Below are 19,417 nucleotides of genomic sequence, written 5' to 3'. Positions count from 1 at the left end.
TATTATGGTGATGATAACACAAGATCTAAATCAGTGTAGTCTAACTCAGTTAAGTATTACATTGACATTTATCTAGTAAAAGGAGCCTTTGGGGAACCATGTCAGACCTTGGACTGATCTTGGCAAATTGGAGAACTGCTCTAGAAAAAAAAGGGACCCTTCAGTAAGGAAAAAGAAGAACCGTTGCACATGGGTGGGCAGTGCTTTGCAAGATGAACTAAGGGTCTTAGCTGATGAAAAACAAAGTCATATTTTCTTCTCTGGTGGACATGGACATGGAGACTAGTTTGTTCTTTTCTGGCATATTTGAAGATTTGTCGTGTTTCTATGGTAAGCTTCTATGTGTTTCCTCTCTTCTCTAGAATAAATCTACCCATTTCATGTAATCTTTCCTGCAAGAAAAGACAGAGCACTGCACTGTGACCCTCAGTGCGTGTCCTGCTCCTTAGAGGACTCAGAGACACTGACATGATCTTTTGAACTCATCAGCCTCTCTTCCTGCTTTGCTGCAGTGGAGATGAAGCACGTTTACTTGGCACCATGTTCAGCCTCGTGCTTTACTAGATCGCAGACTGTGCTTGTTTTTCTCCTCTGCATTTTCTTCAGTGGGTCCTTATTTTTCTTGAAATGTAATAACCAAACTTGGTAACCCATTTTCAGCTGATATCTAGTGAATATTGAATGGATTGGCTATGCCAGTATCCTGTCAGAAAGACTGCTTCAGGTTTTCTGTGTACAGTACTACATATATTTCAGTATGATAGTTCTTTTTATGATATTGTTTCTGCAGTGAGGAAGAGAAGGTGTTTTTATGTCAATTGTGTTATTGTATATGGAACAATAATAGGCTCCTTGAATACACAGCATAATAAAGCATAGTAAGAAAATAAATACCTAATAATAATAAAATTAATATAAGCATTCAGGTCTAAGGAAAGTAATTCAGGAAATTAATTGCCAACAAGGAAAACTATCTCCTGCCCTCTTAGGACGTAGTACTTTTAATCAAGGTTAGTAGTGAGTTTGTATATACAATACTTATATGCAGAGTTTTGTACATTGTAGGTAGTTTTTCATGAACTGCATTTATTTGTAGAGTAAGAAGGGCAACAACAATTTTATGGGGTCAGCTGTTTACCTCAAATCTCAAAATCTCCTCAGAAGATACTTGTTTTAAGATCTTGTAACCTTTTGTCCAAGGAAGCTCCAAAGTGAGTAGCGGTTATAACCAGAGGCAGTGCTGTATCACAGTAAGCCCATATGCAATGTTCCTGGCTGAATCAGTGAATGGCATGAAGACACTGACACACCTTGCAAGGTATGAAGAAAGTAGTCTATATAGTATCAGTTGCGCCACTAGCGTGAAGAAGAGAATCTCAGCCCTGCTTTCAGCGTGTGTTGGGGTTGGGTCAGGTCAACTCCTGAGGTCCCTTCCAGCCTGAATGATTCTGTGATTCATTTAGCGCTGCAGATGCTAAAGATCAGAGATATGTGATAGAAATGCTTTTTGTGGCACATTCCTTCCTGCACTCCCATTCTGGTTACTGAATGTCTGTGCAACAGAAAACAGTGTGGAGTTTTTTATTTGTTTCTCCTGGAAAAATGAGTATTTCTAAAAAGCATCAAAAGATTTTGAGAAAAATTTTGGAAGTCCAGAACCGTCTTATGCTGCAGATCTTTTTCTTTTGATATGATCTCAAAAATCTGTGTGTTGCTGTTATTTAGTATAGGAAAAAGATAATAACAAAAGCTATTCACAGCATTACTTCAATAGTATCACATTTAATTGGTAATTAATAGTAATGAAGAGAATATGTCCAAATTTAACTCACAGATGACCTTGAGGGAATATTTCTGGTTTAAGATTCTAGTGCTTTAATGTTAGAGGAAACAATCTGGTAATATTATTTAAGGGAAAATAACAACAGTGTTTTAAAAACATGTGCATTCTTTCTCCCCATATATATATATACATGAGAATGCATACATATGCATACTTAAAAATATATATATGTTTATGTATAAAAGGATATCTAGAAAAATATTCGTTTTGGATATAATGAGAGGAAGTGTTAAGCATGAGGGAGAGATGAAACTCATACAGATTTATCTCAAACTAAATTTTGGACTGAACATCTGTATGTTCATAATGTGAATAAATCACCAATGGACTTTAATTATACAAGGTACTAATAACAGTGAAACTGATAGGCTAGCTTCAAAGGTGGCTTTGAGTTAAGCAGTGAGATTAGTTGCTGCTTCAAGCAAATATACTGAATTTAAAAAAAAAAAGTTGTATCATGCAGTAACATTTGAAAATACATCAGTTACCTGATAAAAAAGGGATTTCTTATCAGGAATTTCACGATGAGGAATTTTACTATTTTGTGTCCTTGAGTAAAATATCCAAACTTATGTGAGTAAAATTCTTCTTACTGACTAAATTACTGATTTCCTAAAATGTCTGATAACTTGTGATACTTTTTGTGAAATTTAATGCCTGTTACATGACAACACTGCAAAATCATATTTCCAACCTTACTTTGTTTGGATACAGTACTATTTTATAGTTCTAAAGCTAGAAGTATAATACAATAAAGCAGTTGCTTCTTTTTTATATCTGTACAACCTTTGTGCTATCCTAAATAATGTAATTAGTCAGCTATCTTTGTACTCTAAATTTTTCAAATGTTGGAGAAGTGATTTTGTTGGTATTGACCTAAGCAGCAGCTGAAGCCATTTGCACTTCAGTTGTTAAGATAAGGTGAACGTTTCAGTTGGATTTGATTTCATTATTCAACACAAGCACTTCTGTAGCAACAGCGGTAATAAATACTATTCTTACAGTTTTGACTGGCTTAGAGACCTCTCAGCTGTGATCACTGTGTTTATAACTTTGAAATTAAGTTATCCTGGATCGCTCTATTCAATAAGACTTTCCTGAACAAGTTCACTGAAACATACACAGAAACTCAATTCAAGAGCATAGCTTTACATTTCTGAAAGGCAAGATTAAGTGGTCATTCAGTGCTGGAGACTAATGTCCAATGTATTACAAATCACAGTAAAGAATGTCCTGAGTTTTTCCTGAGCACATGCCCTCCTCAACAGTATTAAGTAAGAGCAAGTTTAGTTAATGCCAATTACTCATCACTGAGTTTAGGCCTTTTACATTTTTCTGTGGATTCTGTCTTCAATTCTAACAAAGGTTACATTTTTTTCATACCACCGAAGCTTTTGCTAAAGTTCATTTCAGAGGGACAAAAGTCCTGTGCCAGACAGAATGAGAACAAGTAAATGCAACACATTTATAAATTCAAAAGTAAAGTGATATAATTAGCTACAGAGTAATTTTAATCCCATAGGCAATTATTTCTCTTCCAATGCAAGGATGTTTTTCTCCTACCCATATATCAAATCATCCAGTTGACTCAGTGTATTAGCAACATTACTAATAATCTCCCAGATTATGAAAAGATACTATTGATGTTGAAGCTTCTCAGCAAGATTTTCTGAGACTGATTCATGCTTTCTCTAGGGTTTTTTTAAAATGTAATTTAATACAGTATTGCTTTTCCTGTATTTTCCTTTTGAAACTGGCTTAAGATAGAGTAAATCATTGTACAATAGTTGGTGATTTGCTAGTAGCTTCTAGGTGTGTATTTTTTTTATATATGTATTATAATTAGTATTAACAATTTTTATATAGTAAAGACTGCAGTAGGTTTACAGTCAAATAGATGGAGAATCCTGTTCTCAAAGATGTGTAACTGAATATCCTGAACTTTGAAAGGAATCAGATCATTCAGGCTTACTTGTACAGTGAATCCGTAAGATGTTTTGTCAGATCCATTAAATATACTTCAAAGAATCCTTACACACAATATATGGGTAAAGTGTACGAGCTTTCATGGGTTTACATCTTTCTTTCTTTTATCTGATATTCCCATTTTTAATTACTAAAGAGTCTTTATGAACTTGTGGAATCTAAAGGGTGGAGACTGTAAAAATGAACAGGCTTTGAAATCTAACCTCATCATACATACAAGTGACTTACTGCATATAGTATTGGAAATTTTAATTGTATAAACATCAAGCAATCAAATTTCTGGTTTGTGTTGCAGAATTATCAAGTTAGCAATCACATTTTGTTACCTTGATGCAACTTTCCATTTTCGTGAGACCTGCTGTAATAATCTGGCTACTGCTGTGAGCTCTGCTCATATCTCCTATAACATGTGGAGTCAGACAAGCAGCAACGGTGAAACAGAACAGTGGGTTCACCTCACTGAGGCGTGATGAAAATAGTTAAATAAAATTAAATAAAACCTGGTAGAATAGGGATAGTTTGCATTTTGCCCGTTTCAAAAAAGGTCCTCTCTTGAGAGCCAAAATTGGTTAAAACCTTAATTTGAAAGCATTTTTCCACCTTCTGTGATAAAAAGTGACTTATAACTCACATTCTGCTGTATTGAAAAATCTTCTATTTTGTGTGTTTAGTCCATTTGTGACTGGGGATGCCGGATACCCTGGCAGGATTAGAATGAACTCAGGACATTCAGCCCTGAAACATTGTTGGCTTAAAGCTGTGTGCTCTGCAAACACAGGCTGTGTCCAAATATCACATCCTGGCTGCCTGCATTCAGGACCATTTGTTTGGAGGACATGGTGTCAGTTTGATGAGGGCTTTTAACAGTTTCACTTACAAGCCAAGCAAAGATGGTTTAGTATGGAAGCATATGCGATACTTCCCCCATAGGTATTTTTTTCTGTGCTGACTCCGGTCATCCACAAGGGTGGTACAACTAGGGTAACCAAGCCTAGTCTGAACAAGTTGGTGGGCATGATGTGAGATTACCATTACACTGCACAGCATGGTTGTGTTCGTAGCTGATTTTATTCATTCCTACAGCTGTACTCACCTTTGCTTCATCAGCCTTGGAGATTCATTACGCTGAGCCAGCCAGGTGAAGATTAAGGATGAGTTAAATCCAAACGGATGTATTTGCGTTTATAAGGAAGTCAGAATGGATCAAAAATTTGTGTTATGCTTTACGCTAATGAAGGTGAAGACTGAACACAAGGCCATCTTTGAACATAAGAAAGGCCTCATTTGAACATAAGACATTTGAAGCTGGATGGTATTTAATATTTGTACACTGTTTCCTAATATCACTTACAAATTTCTTCAATATTTTTTAGGATTATTCATATTTTCTGTCATTAATTTTTAATTATCTTTGCCAGTGTTACTTTATTACTGGAAAGCTAATGATATCTGAAGATAGCATCTACTCACTGTTCTCTCTCTTGGACCTATGCCTCCAGCTCTAAATTTATTTTCAGAAGGCACAGAAGAACATTCTTAGCGTTTTGGATTTCTTTTTTTATTGTTGCCTCCTCAAGACTAGGCAGAGCACAAAAGGCAGTACCTCTTGATAGAAGGGACATCTTAATGAACTGTTAAAGATCAGCCAACAAGTAAAAGGAAGGTATTTTGATCCCTGATTCAGGAAAGTATTTTTATTCAATGTAATAGTTAAGAACATACTTAAGGTCCAATGATACTAATAACAGTCATTGTATATTTAGTGAGAAGCATATAGGTAGATGAATTCTTGAGTCGAGGTTCTAGAACAGTTTATACTACTGGGTTTTGTTTTGAGGGTCAAATGCTGAAGCAAGAGACTTAAATTATTGACCTAAATCTAAAGAATTCTTTGGGTAGAAGGATGCAAGGAGTTACTTTTTAAGTGTTTATTTAACTGAACAGGCACGTACTTAAAATCAGATCTAGTAAATGTTTTTAAGGTGGTAATGTTTTCATTGTTACAATGAACTGCATGTTTTTATGCATCAAAATTATTCATAATTCCTGGACAGAAGAAAATTTGGGATGAAATATTTGTAAGTTTCACTTAGAAATTTTGTTTTGTTGTAGAATTTGTGTTCATTTTTTAAATAGGATTTAAGAGCTTGATGAATCCAGAACACATTTTTACAGAGAAAACCAAAGCATTCCCATTTTAGGTCAATTTGAAATTTGTTTTCATTCCTTTGGTTTGGCTAAAAAACAGAAACAGTGAATTAGCTGTCCAGCTCTAGATTTAGGCAGTTGGTTATGTACTTTCCCAAAATGAGGCTTTACATATGTATACATACATATATATATCTCTGTGTGTGTCTAAAAGTCTAAAGTTCCTGATACTGAATAGTGCTTTTCTGTTAAGTATATAATGAAATTGTATTCAAAAAGTATATCAATCATCAAATTCTTCATGCATGTGAAGAAGATCAACTTTCAGTAAAAGATAATTAGCTTTGCTTAACAGCTATGTTAAAATATAAAATGTTTCTGGAAATTGTGTTTTGGTTCTATAGGGTTTTATAATGAATATTCTCTTTGGAAGGTGCATTTTGCAGTTTATGAAACAAAAAGGTAGATATAAAATCTGAAAAACATTATTTGTAATTTCAGTGCACCTATAATACGGTTATCATTTTTGTACTCTAAACTAAATAGAGAAAGGTATGAAAAATACATTATATTGTTTTAGTTGTCATCTGTTCCAGGTAGCAGTTGAGTGAGTAAACTGTGGCCTTAGAATGTACAGTTTCTGTTCTTTCTTCCATTCACTTACCTCTAATTGGCAATGTAGTTCCCTTACGAACCGCAGAAATCTAATGAAATAACACATAAAGTTACTATTTGAATTTGTTACCACTACAGTCCAGGTTGAAGAAAAAGGTTAATGATAATTATTCTGTGCAGAGAAATCAGAGAACTATATAGTATGTTTTCATTCAGATGATAAATTCAGGAGTGAACTGCCTGAAGTCCCTCTGAGGATGGATGGTGTTTTGGACTTTGGATTTGGAGTTTGCTTTTACCACAGTGCTTTCGTACAAAAACTGGAGAAGCAAGCAGCTAGGCAGAAAACACCTTTTAACTGTAACAAAGGTTCCCATTGCACTGAAAGATACTAATTAAAATCAGAGTAAAACTCATTCAGATTATTTTGGGGCTGAAGCAGTCAAGAATCATACACAATATTTGATGGAAAGAGCAAATGTAAGGACCCTTCTGCTTGGACATAATGTTGCATGGAATAATATGAGAAATTTAATAGCATCCTTTGGCAATTTCAGAAAAGTTCTTGTTTTGGTCTTTTCACTGTTCTTATCTTTCCCTTACTGGTTTCTGAACTAAAGACTTTTTAGGCTATTTTAGGAACTACATCTCTTCTTCTCTTGTAACTCATTTAAAGCATGTATTTCTGCTACTTTTGGCATCCCCCCTTAGTCTCCAAGTTTGTTTTCCGGTTATCACCTCTACAGCATTTAAAACTTTTTGCATACTGTAATAGAATTTAATGGAAACTTAGTTACATATTTTGGAAGAAAAGATTGAAGATGCCAGATTATAATTTATTTCCTTTTATAATGTTACCTATTCATAACTTGTCTAACTTTATATTATGTTATTCAGCTCAGAAATCCTTTTACATATGATACTAATCATATGTCTATTAAAGCTAACCTTATGCCTTAGAATATTGCAATTGTGTGATCAGATTCATCTTCCTTTACATTGCACTACATTCCTTTGTCAATTTATTCACCTAGTGATTAATTAATTTTAAAATGCACATGACCGTTTTTACCTGAAAAATATTGTAATAATTCTGAAAATACCAAGTTTAGATTGATTGTGCACATAGGGTACCTAGAGCTTCTAACACTACTAACCGTATTCCTAAAAATACCACATTTTTGCAATTTTAAATAGCTTTTCACTGACTTTTAATGGAGTGTTAGCTATGCTTGGCTAGTAGAACATTTTTTTTAAACAAAATATAACTTATTCATGGTTATAACTATTGCTTTTGACTCTTAATTATTGCTACTTATTTCTGAATTCTGTCCACATAAGATGCATGAGTATTTTTACTTTTATTTTCAAACTCAAGGGACGACTTAGCTGTGGTTAGGCAAGTATCCCAAGTAATAAATGACAGTAGTAATGTAGCACTTTCAAATTTTTTGAAGATACATTTTAAAAAAAATCTGCTTTGCTTTTCTTATAGTCATATCTTAGTTGTCATGACTTTTCTTAAAAAGGCAAAATTTTAAAATACTTACAGTATTAATGTTTCAATTTTGTTTCCTTACTTTGAGAATTGATATTTTTCTATAAAGGCAAAATCAAATTATGAAGAACTGATTTACTAAATGCATGTAAAACTAAAAGTATTTTTCTCTAGTAAGAATTTATCATGATAACCATTCCTGTGGGCTCTCTCCACTGCAACATCTGCAAGTTAATCTGAGCTAAATTAGGCCTCTTTCCTTAATTAAAGAACTAACCTGTTGTGTGTAGGTTTTCTTCACTGAGTTCATACTGTAAAGTTACTTGTTTGGAAACGTCTACAAGAATCACATTGCCATTTGGTTTGGCTTAAGGAACTTGCATCGAGACATACAAATACCTGGACTTCTTCAGGAAACTCAGACCATCTGAATTTTTCTCCTCTTGTTTCCTAAAGCAGGTCTAAAGTCTATTTAATCACAGTGTATGCTGGTACTTTTTACAGATCATGTGATAAACTCGCAATGCAGCTCGTGTCACAAACCTGTTTGCAATCAGAAAAACATCCAATAGCCTTTTAATTTTTGCTTTAGTTACTAAACTCTTAGTTATCTAAGAGTTAGATGGGTAGAAATAAAACTGAACTTTAAAACTTTTTTCCGTACTGTCTTTCAAAGCACATTTAATTAAAAATAGTGTCACGCCCAGGACTTTTCCAGATTCTAGACTTCTCAGTTTTGGTATACATGCAGCCATTGTCCCCACCAGGTCAGTAAAATTTTGGCAAATTTTGGCTGTAACATAGGCTCTCTGAATTATTAAGCAAGAGTAACAAAATGGTATTTTGAAATTGGCCTCAGAAGACAGTTATGATATAATCTGCCTTCTAAAAGTCATGTCAGGGAATAAAAGGATTTGGTTTTTAAGGTTAAGGTTCCTTAATGCCCATTGGTATGCTTTTGGGTTTGCTAACTGCCCTTACACATCTTCCTCATTTTACTTTTTGGCATATATAAAATATAAAGCAATATTTGTTTGTAATAAAGCTAAGTTTATCCCAGTAATAGTTTGCAGTGAAAAATATTAGAAATTTGTTGTTGTGGTAGTTGTCCTTTCAAGTTGGATTCAATGCTAGCCATTGACAGAAAAATGGTTTTATCAGTAGAAGATTCTAGTAAGCAGTATGTTCTGAAAACCTATTTTTTGCTGAGGTCATCTAAAAGGAGAAGGTGAAGGAGCAAAGCCAGTATCAAACAGCTATCCTCAAAACAGATTCAGCTCTGTAACATTTTTCCTGTTCAATATTTTCTGATTTCTTTAGAATTAAAATATTTCATTTGAAAAAAAAAGCTAAAAGTTTTAGCAATTTATGTCTTGTGTTTTCAGTGTGCTTTAATTACTAACTGTAAAATCTCCAGTTTAAGCTAATTCTGTTTAAAAAAAATCTCATAAGATGGTCGTAATTCCAGAAATAATTATGTGTGTGCTGATCATTCAAGAATACAGTGGAGAATGGGGTGAGAGAACTGCCCGTAAGGGACACTCACACTAAAAATTAATAGAGAGAGAGATGGGAAATCACAAAAATAAACAGATACAGATAAAGTGAAAGAGAAGAAAAAAGACAACAATAATGGAACAGAGAAAATCGTGTTTCGTTACAGGACAATACTAGACATGACACTAAAAATAGGAAGTATATATATGGTTAGAAATGTCCATCACTTCAGGTTTTTTTGCAGTGGAACCTGTCTTGGTTACCTTTTTCCAGATTGGATTCTGCTATCCGTGTGTAATTTTGGGGGATGATTCTTCTTAATTTCCCTGGCAAGTTTTACTCAAAACTTCTAAGAAAATCTGTCTGCTCCCAATATGTGATTCTTTGCTCCTCATGATGCTTATTCTTTTCTATGAGAACAGTTCCTGTTTCAGTGTTGCTCCTGTAGCAATGGGAATTAGAAAATCAAAGCCCAGGTTTCTCTCAGCAAAAAGATCCGGAAACTGAGATGGGTTGCACAGAGCATGAAGGATAATTCTCATGAGAAGAGTTAACATCTGAGAATTAAACTAAATCCTGTTTTCATTCAGAATATCTTTATTTACAACAAATACTTCCTTAATAGGTCAATGTTATTTCAAATTAATGGTATTTTAAACAAATACACTGATATATATAAGCATATCGAATATATTCCTGTATGCACCTTTGCAAATCACAGAATTGTTGAGGTTGGGAGAGACCATCCTAATAATGGTACATTTTTCATATGGAACAAAATAATAGTTTTCAGTTTTGAACACAGGAGTGCCAATTTCTTGCTATAAATTGTGGTTTCCCAAATTTTCCCATATTAGCGCTTCTAAGAGCAGCAGCAAAAGTAGTTGTCTTTTGACCAATGTACGCATTCGGTCTCTATCCCCACCTCTTGCACACATCAGCTTTCCAGCTAGGATCCCTGCCCGTGACTTCACTAACCATTCCAGTATTACAAGAAAAACACAACCTTACATTGTCTACAGGACCTTACCTCGTGCAGTGGGTAGAACAGAAGAAGACTGGGTTTGTTAGTACTTTTTTTATGGAACAAAATCGGAAGAAAATTACAGTTGCTAGCATGTATGTTGTCCTAGACAATTCTTCATATCAGTAGCATGCACATGTTGCCATATGCCAAACTGTAAGGAAAACTATATCCAGAGTGATCAGTTCTTCCTCAGATGCTTGGATGAAAAGTAGAGTCTTTCCTCGTGACGCTTGTGATGCCTGTGCACTGTTACAGTTTGTGTTGTTCTTCATATAGTCCAAGCTGAAGAAAAAACAGTTCTGACTTCCCAGGCCAAACCAGTTTTATCTTGAGTTAACTTTGCAGATAAATGTTGTATTCTGTGCAGCTATGCAAAGTGCCACCTAAAATACTGTTCTGCAGGATGGCCTCAGCTTTGCAACAGTCGCATAACCTATTCCCAGAGTAGCATTTTTATTCACTGATCTTCTGTGAGTCAGCAGGAGATTCATTCTGCTGTTAAGGCATTCATGATCAGGGTATTGAGGAGGATCAATGGCAATTTCTGTAGCACTGCTGAATATCCCACTCCTTAATTCACATAAGGCCCGTTATTATCTCTCCGAACCTGTGCTCCCTGCTACATCCAGTCTTCGCCTACTCCTGTGTCCAGTACCTGTCTCATGTCTCTCATCCTGTGCATCTCTCACACTGAATTGATTCTTACAATGTGTTGATCTTCAGTGCATCAGGCTTGTGTATGCTTACATCTAGAAGTGACTTCTTGATGGGTAGATACAGTACTTTTAGGAACATGAAATGATCTCTTTCTGCTTGCTCCATACGGACTGAGAAAAAGTGGAGAGAGAAGTCCCAGTTCCCCATCTGCTGCTTAATTCAGCATGGGGAACCTGGCACATTAGAATAATGGTATGGGTATTTGATGAAACGTATTGTATTATTGAGTGACTTCCAGCTTTTCTTTACATGATAAACTGGACACATATAAAGAGGAAGAAATCTAAAGTAAGGAAACCTCACGGTCAAAAATAGAAATTTGGAACTTTTTTTTTTCATTATTTAAACAAATGAAATTTAACCAAGTCTTGTAAAGAGTATATTCAGTTTTCAAAACTTTCCTAACAAGGTAGTTTTCAATGTTTGAGTTAATATAGTTGTGTTTTAAAACATAGATTAAAAATGTCAAATTGCTTGTCTTCAAAAAAAAAAAGAATAAAGCAAATTGCAGCAGGCGTAACTGTCACGACTGTAGTTATGTCCAGTTCATGGGAGAGGAGGGGAAAAGGACATCTGGATAACTTTGAGAAGTCTCTTGCATTCTCTATACCAATTTCTCCAGTCTTTTTTTTTTTTATTTCATCTAGTTTCTTAACTATTCCTTTAGATTTTCTTTATGCAGTGAAATACTTACGCATATATTTAAAGGTAAGCTTATGAATTCAGAGGTCCATGAAGTCTATGCAACTCATTGTGTGCTTTAAGCAGCGTGGTTTTGTGCATCATTAATAATGTCAGAGGACATAGTACCTGGTATTTCTTGTGTGATTCAGGAATTCAACAAAAATTGTGATCAATCTTGAAAAATATAAGGACATCCGGTTATTTACAGACTCAAATCTGCATAGAGTTGTGCATCAATTAACGTGGTAAGTCAGAATTTCCCGAGAGTCTGTTCAGTAAGTTTACTATTTTACAATCTTGCAAATTTTGGAAAATTTAATACAGCCCTTCTTCAGCCCTAATGGATAGGAAAAGGAAACAAGGCAAAGCTAGAAAGAATTACTGGTTCTTTTCCCTTCTCACTGAGTGCAAAATAATTTATCACAGTTCATGGCTCTGAATTTTTTTTTTTAATGACTAGAATGAAGGCTCATTTTCTTTTGGAAAAGTTTTTCTTTTGGAAAAGTTTTGAGAATATCAGAAAAGTCTGATATTCTCAAAAATAAGATTTTTATTTTAATGGTTATTTTCATATAATTTCTTCAACATAAGCCCCTTTGGGTTTCCCTGATGCTTTCCTCCTACTTCAGTATCACTTGTAAATTTAAATAAGGTATCCCAAGGAGCTCTTTCTCAAGTGTTTTGTTTTTAGTACTGATTCATTTTACCCAGAGTGACTGATAATTGCAGAACAGCCTTTCATAGACACCTTTGTATATGAGGATGTTACCAGTGGGAGAAAAAGTCCCACATAGCCTGGAACATTTTACTTAATGTTTTTGTCATGTAGAGAACATATGACTTAATGAAAACATCAGTAGGTGTCTTGTCTTCAGGTTTAAAATATGCTTTAGAGAAACAATACTGCTTTTTTTTCTCTTTCCAAGGAGTTTTTCTTTGGAAAAGGAAATTCTAATATTCTTGTAAACTATATTGTAACTTCTGCATCGTAGTGACATGTCCTCTACAATTTGATTTGTGGGAATATTTTTGTTAGAAATCATAATTGATTTTAAATTATAGACAATTGGCTAAACCCAAAGTGTTTCATCACAGACTCACAAGCATAGTTTGCCAGAGTTCCATCACTGGCCATGATGGCAGCAGCCATGGAGGTGTCTACATTATTGGATTAGTTTGCAGTGTAATGCACTTTTGGAGCAAACGCCCTGATTGTCCTCATTTTCTGTGCTTTGTTTCAGTTCATAGAGCATTTGGTATCAACCACATAATGCTCCTTCTTTCATTTACTTGTCTGGACAGCTTTGATTGTGTGTAGAGACTCTGCAAGCAGGATATAATTGCTTTGTGCTCTTAAACTGTAAAATTTATTGGCTAACACACACAGTAGGTAGCTGGGAATATTGCAGTACTCATCACCCCTGTGGAATGACTGATGAGTCTTTGCTGACCTGGCAGTCAACAGTCAGGTGGGAAAGGTTCAGCCTCCATTGCTCCCTGGACGGGATTTGTCTTCAGTGCTGCTGAGTCACCATCCTCCAGCTACCTAGTTGTCTTCCTTGAGATTTTATACCTTTTCATGTCAGTGCTTTTCCTCTTCAAGCCTGGAGCTGTTAACTAGCCCTATCTCAAGAATTTTACCTGTGTCTGGAATTTTACCTTTCCTATTTTGCGTGGATACTAGTCTACATATTTTATTATAACTTTTGTTAGAACTAAGCAGTTTTCTCGGAAGACTTAGACAAGATTACACAACTGTGCTGTTGTGTCATTATGCAGTGGGTCACGGATAGCTGAACATCCAGGAGGATGATGATACCTACCTGCCTGCAAATCTTCATGACGCGCTCTTCCATCAGGATCTCATCTTTCACTCAAACATTTTCTGGCTCAGTATGCTTTCCTTTCTTACCAGCCCTACATTTTTCTGGTTTTACCTCTTACAGAAATTCTTTCCAAACTTGATCTCTCGCATCTCTACCCCTCTTTCTTTTATTGTGCTTCTTTTTCAATATTGCTGTTTCCAAATGATCTTCCCAATGGCCTCCCAGAAGAGCCAACAAGACAGGACCTCAAGAAAACAACGCTACCTGCTACCCACGTATGCCATCCTCATCACATCTGTGGCCTGCAGATCAACTGACTGGTACTTGTTGAAGTATAAATAAACACATCTGCCTTGCTGCAGTGAGTTGGGGTGTGAGTCCTACTGCAACCCCCACACAGACAGAATAATAGCCCAGGATTGGCTTATTAGGGGTGTATTCCTGAAGCACGTTGAGAACCCACTCTCCCTCATTCAATTGATGTCCAGGCTCTGCACTGATTCAAGTTGCAGGGACCATTGCATTACTTGTAAGCAAGGTCTGCTTCTGCGTATTGTGGCCTCTTGCAGCTATTACTGACAGCAGTGCATCACTGTGTGGCGCTGGTGTGCCTTAGGATGGGCTGCTTAGGGGCCCACAAAACAGAAAGTTTTGTGCACTAGCTTTCCTTGGGCAGCTTCACATCACCTGGGAGCATACAGGCTGGGAGACCAGTCTAACTGATCTGAATTAAAATCCCTGAAACCCATACAGTGTGGGTGTAAGGAGCCTCAGCACCAACTGCTTTGATTCCTGATCTATCTCTGTTCTGCCTCATCACTTGCTAATACAGACGTACTCAAAATTGAGTCAATCACACACAGTGGACAAGGCATGCACCCTTTGACTTTATTCTTTTATACTTTACTGCAACTGGAACTTCAAACACACCCTCTTCCTTCTATCTCCAGTTCAAGTATGCTCCCGCTTTCCTAAAGCAGCCCAATGGCCCCAACGTAAGCATTGAATTAAAAATTATTCACGTTTTTCACTATTGGTATATGTGTTGCTAACACGTTGAACAGAAGTTTAGTATTGAGATGCCCAAGGTAATGTTCAGCACCTCTAGCAATGTATATACCCAATATAGGCTACTTTGTATTGCTTCGTGATGTTTATGAACTGCTTTAATTCAGTTGCATTTTTGTACATATATGTCTCTTTTCTATACCAGCTATTAACAAATTGTGTGCATATTTTTAAATATAAAGCGGGTTAAGAAGTGATGTAAAAACCTTCAATACAACTTGTAGTGTGGTATTTAAAATACATAGTGAAATCTTTCCTAAGTACTGTTCAAAGTATGACTAATGAACTGTTATCTTTTATCTGCCTAAAGAGTGATGAAAAATCTATTAGAAAGACAAATTTAATATAAAAAAAGCTATTTTGTACGAAAAGTACATTTGTAGTGGTAACAGCTATATTGCAGAAATGGTGAGAATACTCTATGCATTTTTTTTTCTTTTTTACCTCTGTTTCCATCTCTCAAAATACTGTCTTTGTTAACATTTATTGCATTCTTCAAAGCCTCAAGCTGTGACCCTATAAGATCATATATAAGATTAATATACCTTATTTAATTATATCAGTCTTTGCAGGATCAGAGCCTTCCTTTCAATTAAGTAATACATTCCAAGAGATAAACATCCTCAAATTCCATTAAAAAGTAAAAAATTTAAAAGTTAGAGAATACACCTCAAAAGTGTCATTGTTTGTATCTGTGCAGAACTGTTTGTAGTTTCATTACATTATTCCCATTAACTCCGTAAGGCAGGAAACATGCAAATTACAGAATGGAATAATGTATTTTGTTATTCTCAGGAACAAAGCTAACTCAAACTTCATGTTAAAGGGTTGTATTAAATTCTAGGCACAACCTCTTTAATTGTTGCGGTCCCTGTAAATTTGTTCAGGGGGAAAGGAATTGCTAAGTAGTTTCAGAAATTCCTATTTCCCTTTTGTGGAAGAATAATGAAAAGTGTGAATCACACTTTCCACATAATTTAATGAAATCCTTCATTAATGAGAAACGACATTTGTATTCCATATTAAATAAGTTCTTTGTGCATGGAAAGTAACTCTCTTAATTTGTTTAAAATTGCTAGGAATCTATTACCTTTATAGGACGAATACTGATTGCTATGCCATTGGTATTTTCGCAACCAAATCAGTTTGAAATGAAGGTTACAAACAGCATGCTGAACCAATTGCTGGAAGAGAATATAGCATTATTTTTCAGTACTACTTTCAATTAAAATGTACTCCTTCTGTAATCCCACAGCTGACCAAACAAGAATGTTATTTATAGGAGATGCAATAATACAGGTCAGTAAACATTCACTTTTTCCACAGACATTTGTTTAATACTTGCCTTTATGTTTATGTCATTAACTAACTTACACATTGCAAATCATTTTCTCCCTATCGTATCTGTTTTTAGGTTAATGGTATAAATGTAGAAAGTGCTACCCATGAAGAAGTGGTAAGTCATTCCACTTGATTTTTTAATAGTGTACAGAATATCCTGTGTCCATACTGTTCTGTCTCTAGCCTTTCTTCATATGAGTTTACTCTTTTTTACTATAAAGACACAGTGCTGTAGTCAGGTTTGTCATAAATGTGATTATTAAAAGCTTAATTTTGGCTGTTAGCATTTGTTATAGTTTCTGCACTCTTACTGTGACTCTTCTTCATAGTAAGATATATGAATTTGTGGCACAAATGTACTATTCCAAAGTTGAGTCTCCATCATTGTTTATTATAGTTTTTGCATCCCTTAGATAAAGTAAGTATTTCAAAGCACAAAATAAGGCAAAAATGCAAAATCCTGGTAGGTTACCTCTGTTCTGTTCAGCGGAGTGCAACTGCTCTTCCCAGAATAGGAACTATACCAGTTTTATCGATGAACACATGATCTCTTTTTTTTCCCTGTAAACTGTGCACTGGGCTGCTTGCCATGAAAATTCAATAGAATGCAAAGAAAAAATTAAAAGGCCTTTACTATTTAAGAATGAATGGTGAAAATACGAAAAACATGCATTACGTTTTTATGATGCTACTGTAGGTACCAAAATGTCCTTTGGGTGATTACAATTAGTCTTTCAGGGGTTGCAAATAAATTGAATAGTCTTTTATATATATAAATGTATATGGATATATAACACATGTATATGGATATATAACACATGTATATGGATATATAACATATATATGTGTGTGTGCACACATATAGTCTTTATGGATTATGCCTTTGGTATAGTGCCTGATCCATTGGGATTGAGGGTGCTCCTAAAGGGTTCACCTGCTGTGGTAGTACATTTAATGGTAATTAAATTCTCACCTTCTTAGTACTGCAGGAACAGGGATTGAATTAGTTTAGTAAAGAATCTGATTTAACCTACTGTAAAAACAGCAGTTAAAAATTAGCATATGTGGGGTGAGTGTCATGATCCTGCTAAGGTATTTAAAAACTTTGATTTGCTTTCAGTGCAATTGAAAGGGACTCAACTTTTGTAGGTCTTACCCTTGCACACACTGAAAAATAGAAAATCTAATTAATGTTTTGCTACCTATTTCTAAATGTGCACTTGTGTGAGAATATGGGGATTCCTGATGGGAAATATATAAAGGAACAGGGTTGTTTTATTTGGTGAAATGTTGTAACTATTTCAGTTGTGCCCTATTTATATTTATGTACTATCTACATTATTGTTGTGGGCTGTGGTGCACTGCACAGTGCTCCTGTTTCATGTTAAGACTTCTCAAGTGCTACGGAAGTATAAATAGTAATAACAATAGCATACAATGTTATACTTAAACTGTTTCTAAATGTTGGGACAAGAATGGGAGGAATTGAGAAACCAGTGGTGTTACATATTTTTAAATTTCATCTTATTCTGTAGGTCATTTTAAGATACTATTTATCAGATTTTGTGGAAGTGTCTTTATGAGGAAGCAAGAAATGTGCTTAAACATGGGCACTTTTTGATGGTATGCACAGGACTAAGATGCATTTCCTGTCTTCAAGCCTGAGTAGGCATATTGGACACATCCTAATTCCTAGCTGTTACTCCCAGAGGTTATAAGGCTATAGATAATAAATAACCATAATAAAGGAATCTTGTACCTAATAAGACCATACCCACATGCAAGAAAGAAGAATACAGAAAATATACAAAGATCTCAACTTCAGGCTGGGAGGAGATTAAGGCACACATCTCTCTATCTCGGTTTTCATGGGAAAACCAGTGTGTGTGGATTGCTGTGACACACCGAAAAGGTCCCTTGCCCAGGATTGTACAGCACACTGTGGAATGCAGTCACAGTTTCTGCATAGCTTTTGAATCTGGTGATGTTCAGTTTGGAGGAGTCTTGAGATTGAAGAATGGAATTATGGTGACTAGTTCTAGCACGATATGCTGACTCTCGCTGGTGCATTCATTTTCATGGTAATGTTCAAGAAACGGACCAAGGTCTTCCAGTGAGTTTTTAATTTGCTTAAAAGGAAAATTATTAAAATGTTTTTTACATTGCTTTATAGAATTAAGACGGCAAGGACTTCTCTTGGGCAAAAAATAAAATAGGGGACTACTTTCTTCTTTTAAAGAGTGCTGCTTAGCATTTTCAGTGCTTAGATGCTTGCAGCCGAACCTCAAATAAAAAAGTACCTATCAATAGTTACTTTATATTAACTATCAGAGTTTAGACAAGAGGTAAGCCAGAAGTTGCTGGCTGAATTTCCAGAATATTTTTACCATCACATATTCTCCAGTGGGCCTAAAATGAATATCTTAGACCAATGTTCTGGCAGCATTTCTTGCACTTTCCCCTCCACTTCATACTCTGCCCCAGCTGGAGAATCACTTCTAGAGCAACACTCAGACTAATGCCTTGAAAAGCACAGAGGATGGGATATGGCTGGGAACCTGTCAATTTTGGAAGCCACTGAAACAAATCACCAGCTCTTGAGCAGGTGTATCAAAATGGTTCCTAGCAATAACATGTTTCATAGCATCTGTTCCCTGTGCTGCCTACTCTCACCTGAACCACTGATACCTCAGCCCCATCCTTCTCCTATACATCACTTCCAACAATTCTGTACCGTATAGCATTGATAGGCCACTGCCTCTGCTGCAGTGATGAATGCTGATTTGGTAATGGATAGCCTAAGGTTCAGCAGCTTCAAGGCTTTTTCTAAGGATTCTTACCTAGTCTTGTAATTATGAAAATTTTATTGGATTTCATTTGAAAATGTAGTGGGCATTTGCCATTCTTACTGACTTAAAGAAAAACAGCAGTCGATAATATGCTTATTTTTTTTCTTTTACTCTTCCAGTTATTTCATGCGGTTTTGAAATACAGTTTACCACAAAGTTTGGACTAACCTGAAACAAAATAATTTATTGAATAGTGGTTAGTTTTTAACTGGTTTATTTCATTTATCAGGTTGACTGTATGTGGATAAAGCCAGTTCACATTCACTCCATGTGCAGTGCTTTTCCGGTCTGCAGTGCAAGGCAGTAGATAAAAATTGT

The 19,417-nt window shown here is 35.4% G+C and overlaps 1 protein-coding gene across 1 annotated transcript in view; it reads left to right on the top strand.

Annotated features, from left to right (window-relative positions):
• The window catches only part of SNTG2 (syntrophin gamma 2), a 313,450-nt gene that overhangs the window by 155,731 nt on the left and 138,302 nt on the right, over positions 1 to 19,417 (top strand). Inside the window, exons 5-6 of the mRNA XM_076335436.1 lie at positions 16,165 to 16,208; positions 16,324 to 16,365. Of these exons, the coding sequence (XP_076191551.1) occupies positions 16,165 to 16,208; positions 16,324 to 16,365 (86 nt within the window). The remainder of the gene's footprint in view (positions 1 to 16,164; positions 16,209 to 16,323; positions 16,366 to 19,417) is intronic.

The sequence above is a fragment of the Aptenodytes patagonicus genome, chromosome 3 (genome assembly GCF_965638725.1).
Source record: "Aptenodytes patagonicus chromosome 3, bAptPat1.pri.cur, whole genome shotgun sequence".
NCBI lineage: Eukaryota > Metazoa > Chordata > Aves > Sphenisciformes > Spheniscidae > Aptenodytes > Aptenodytes patagonicus.
Note: the sequence above shows the minus strand (reverse complement) of the source record. Positions and strands in the feature narration are given on the sequence as shown.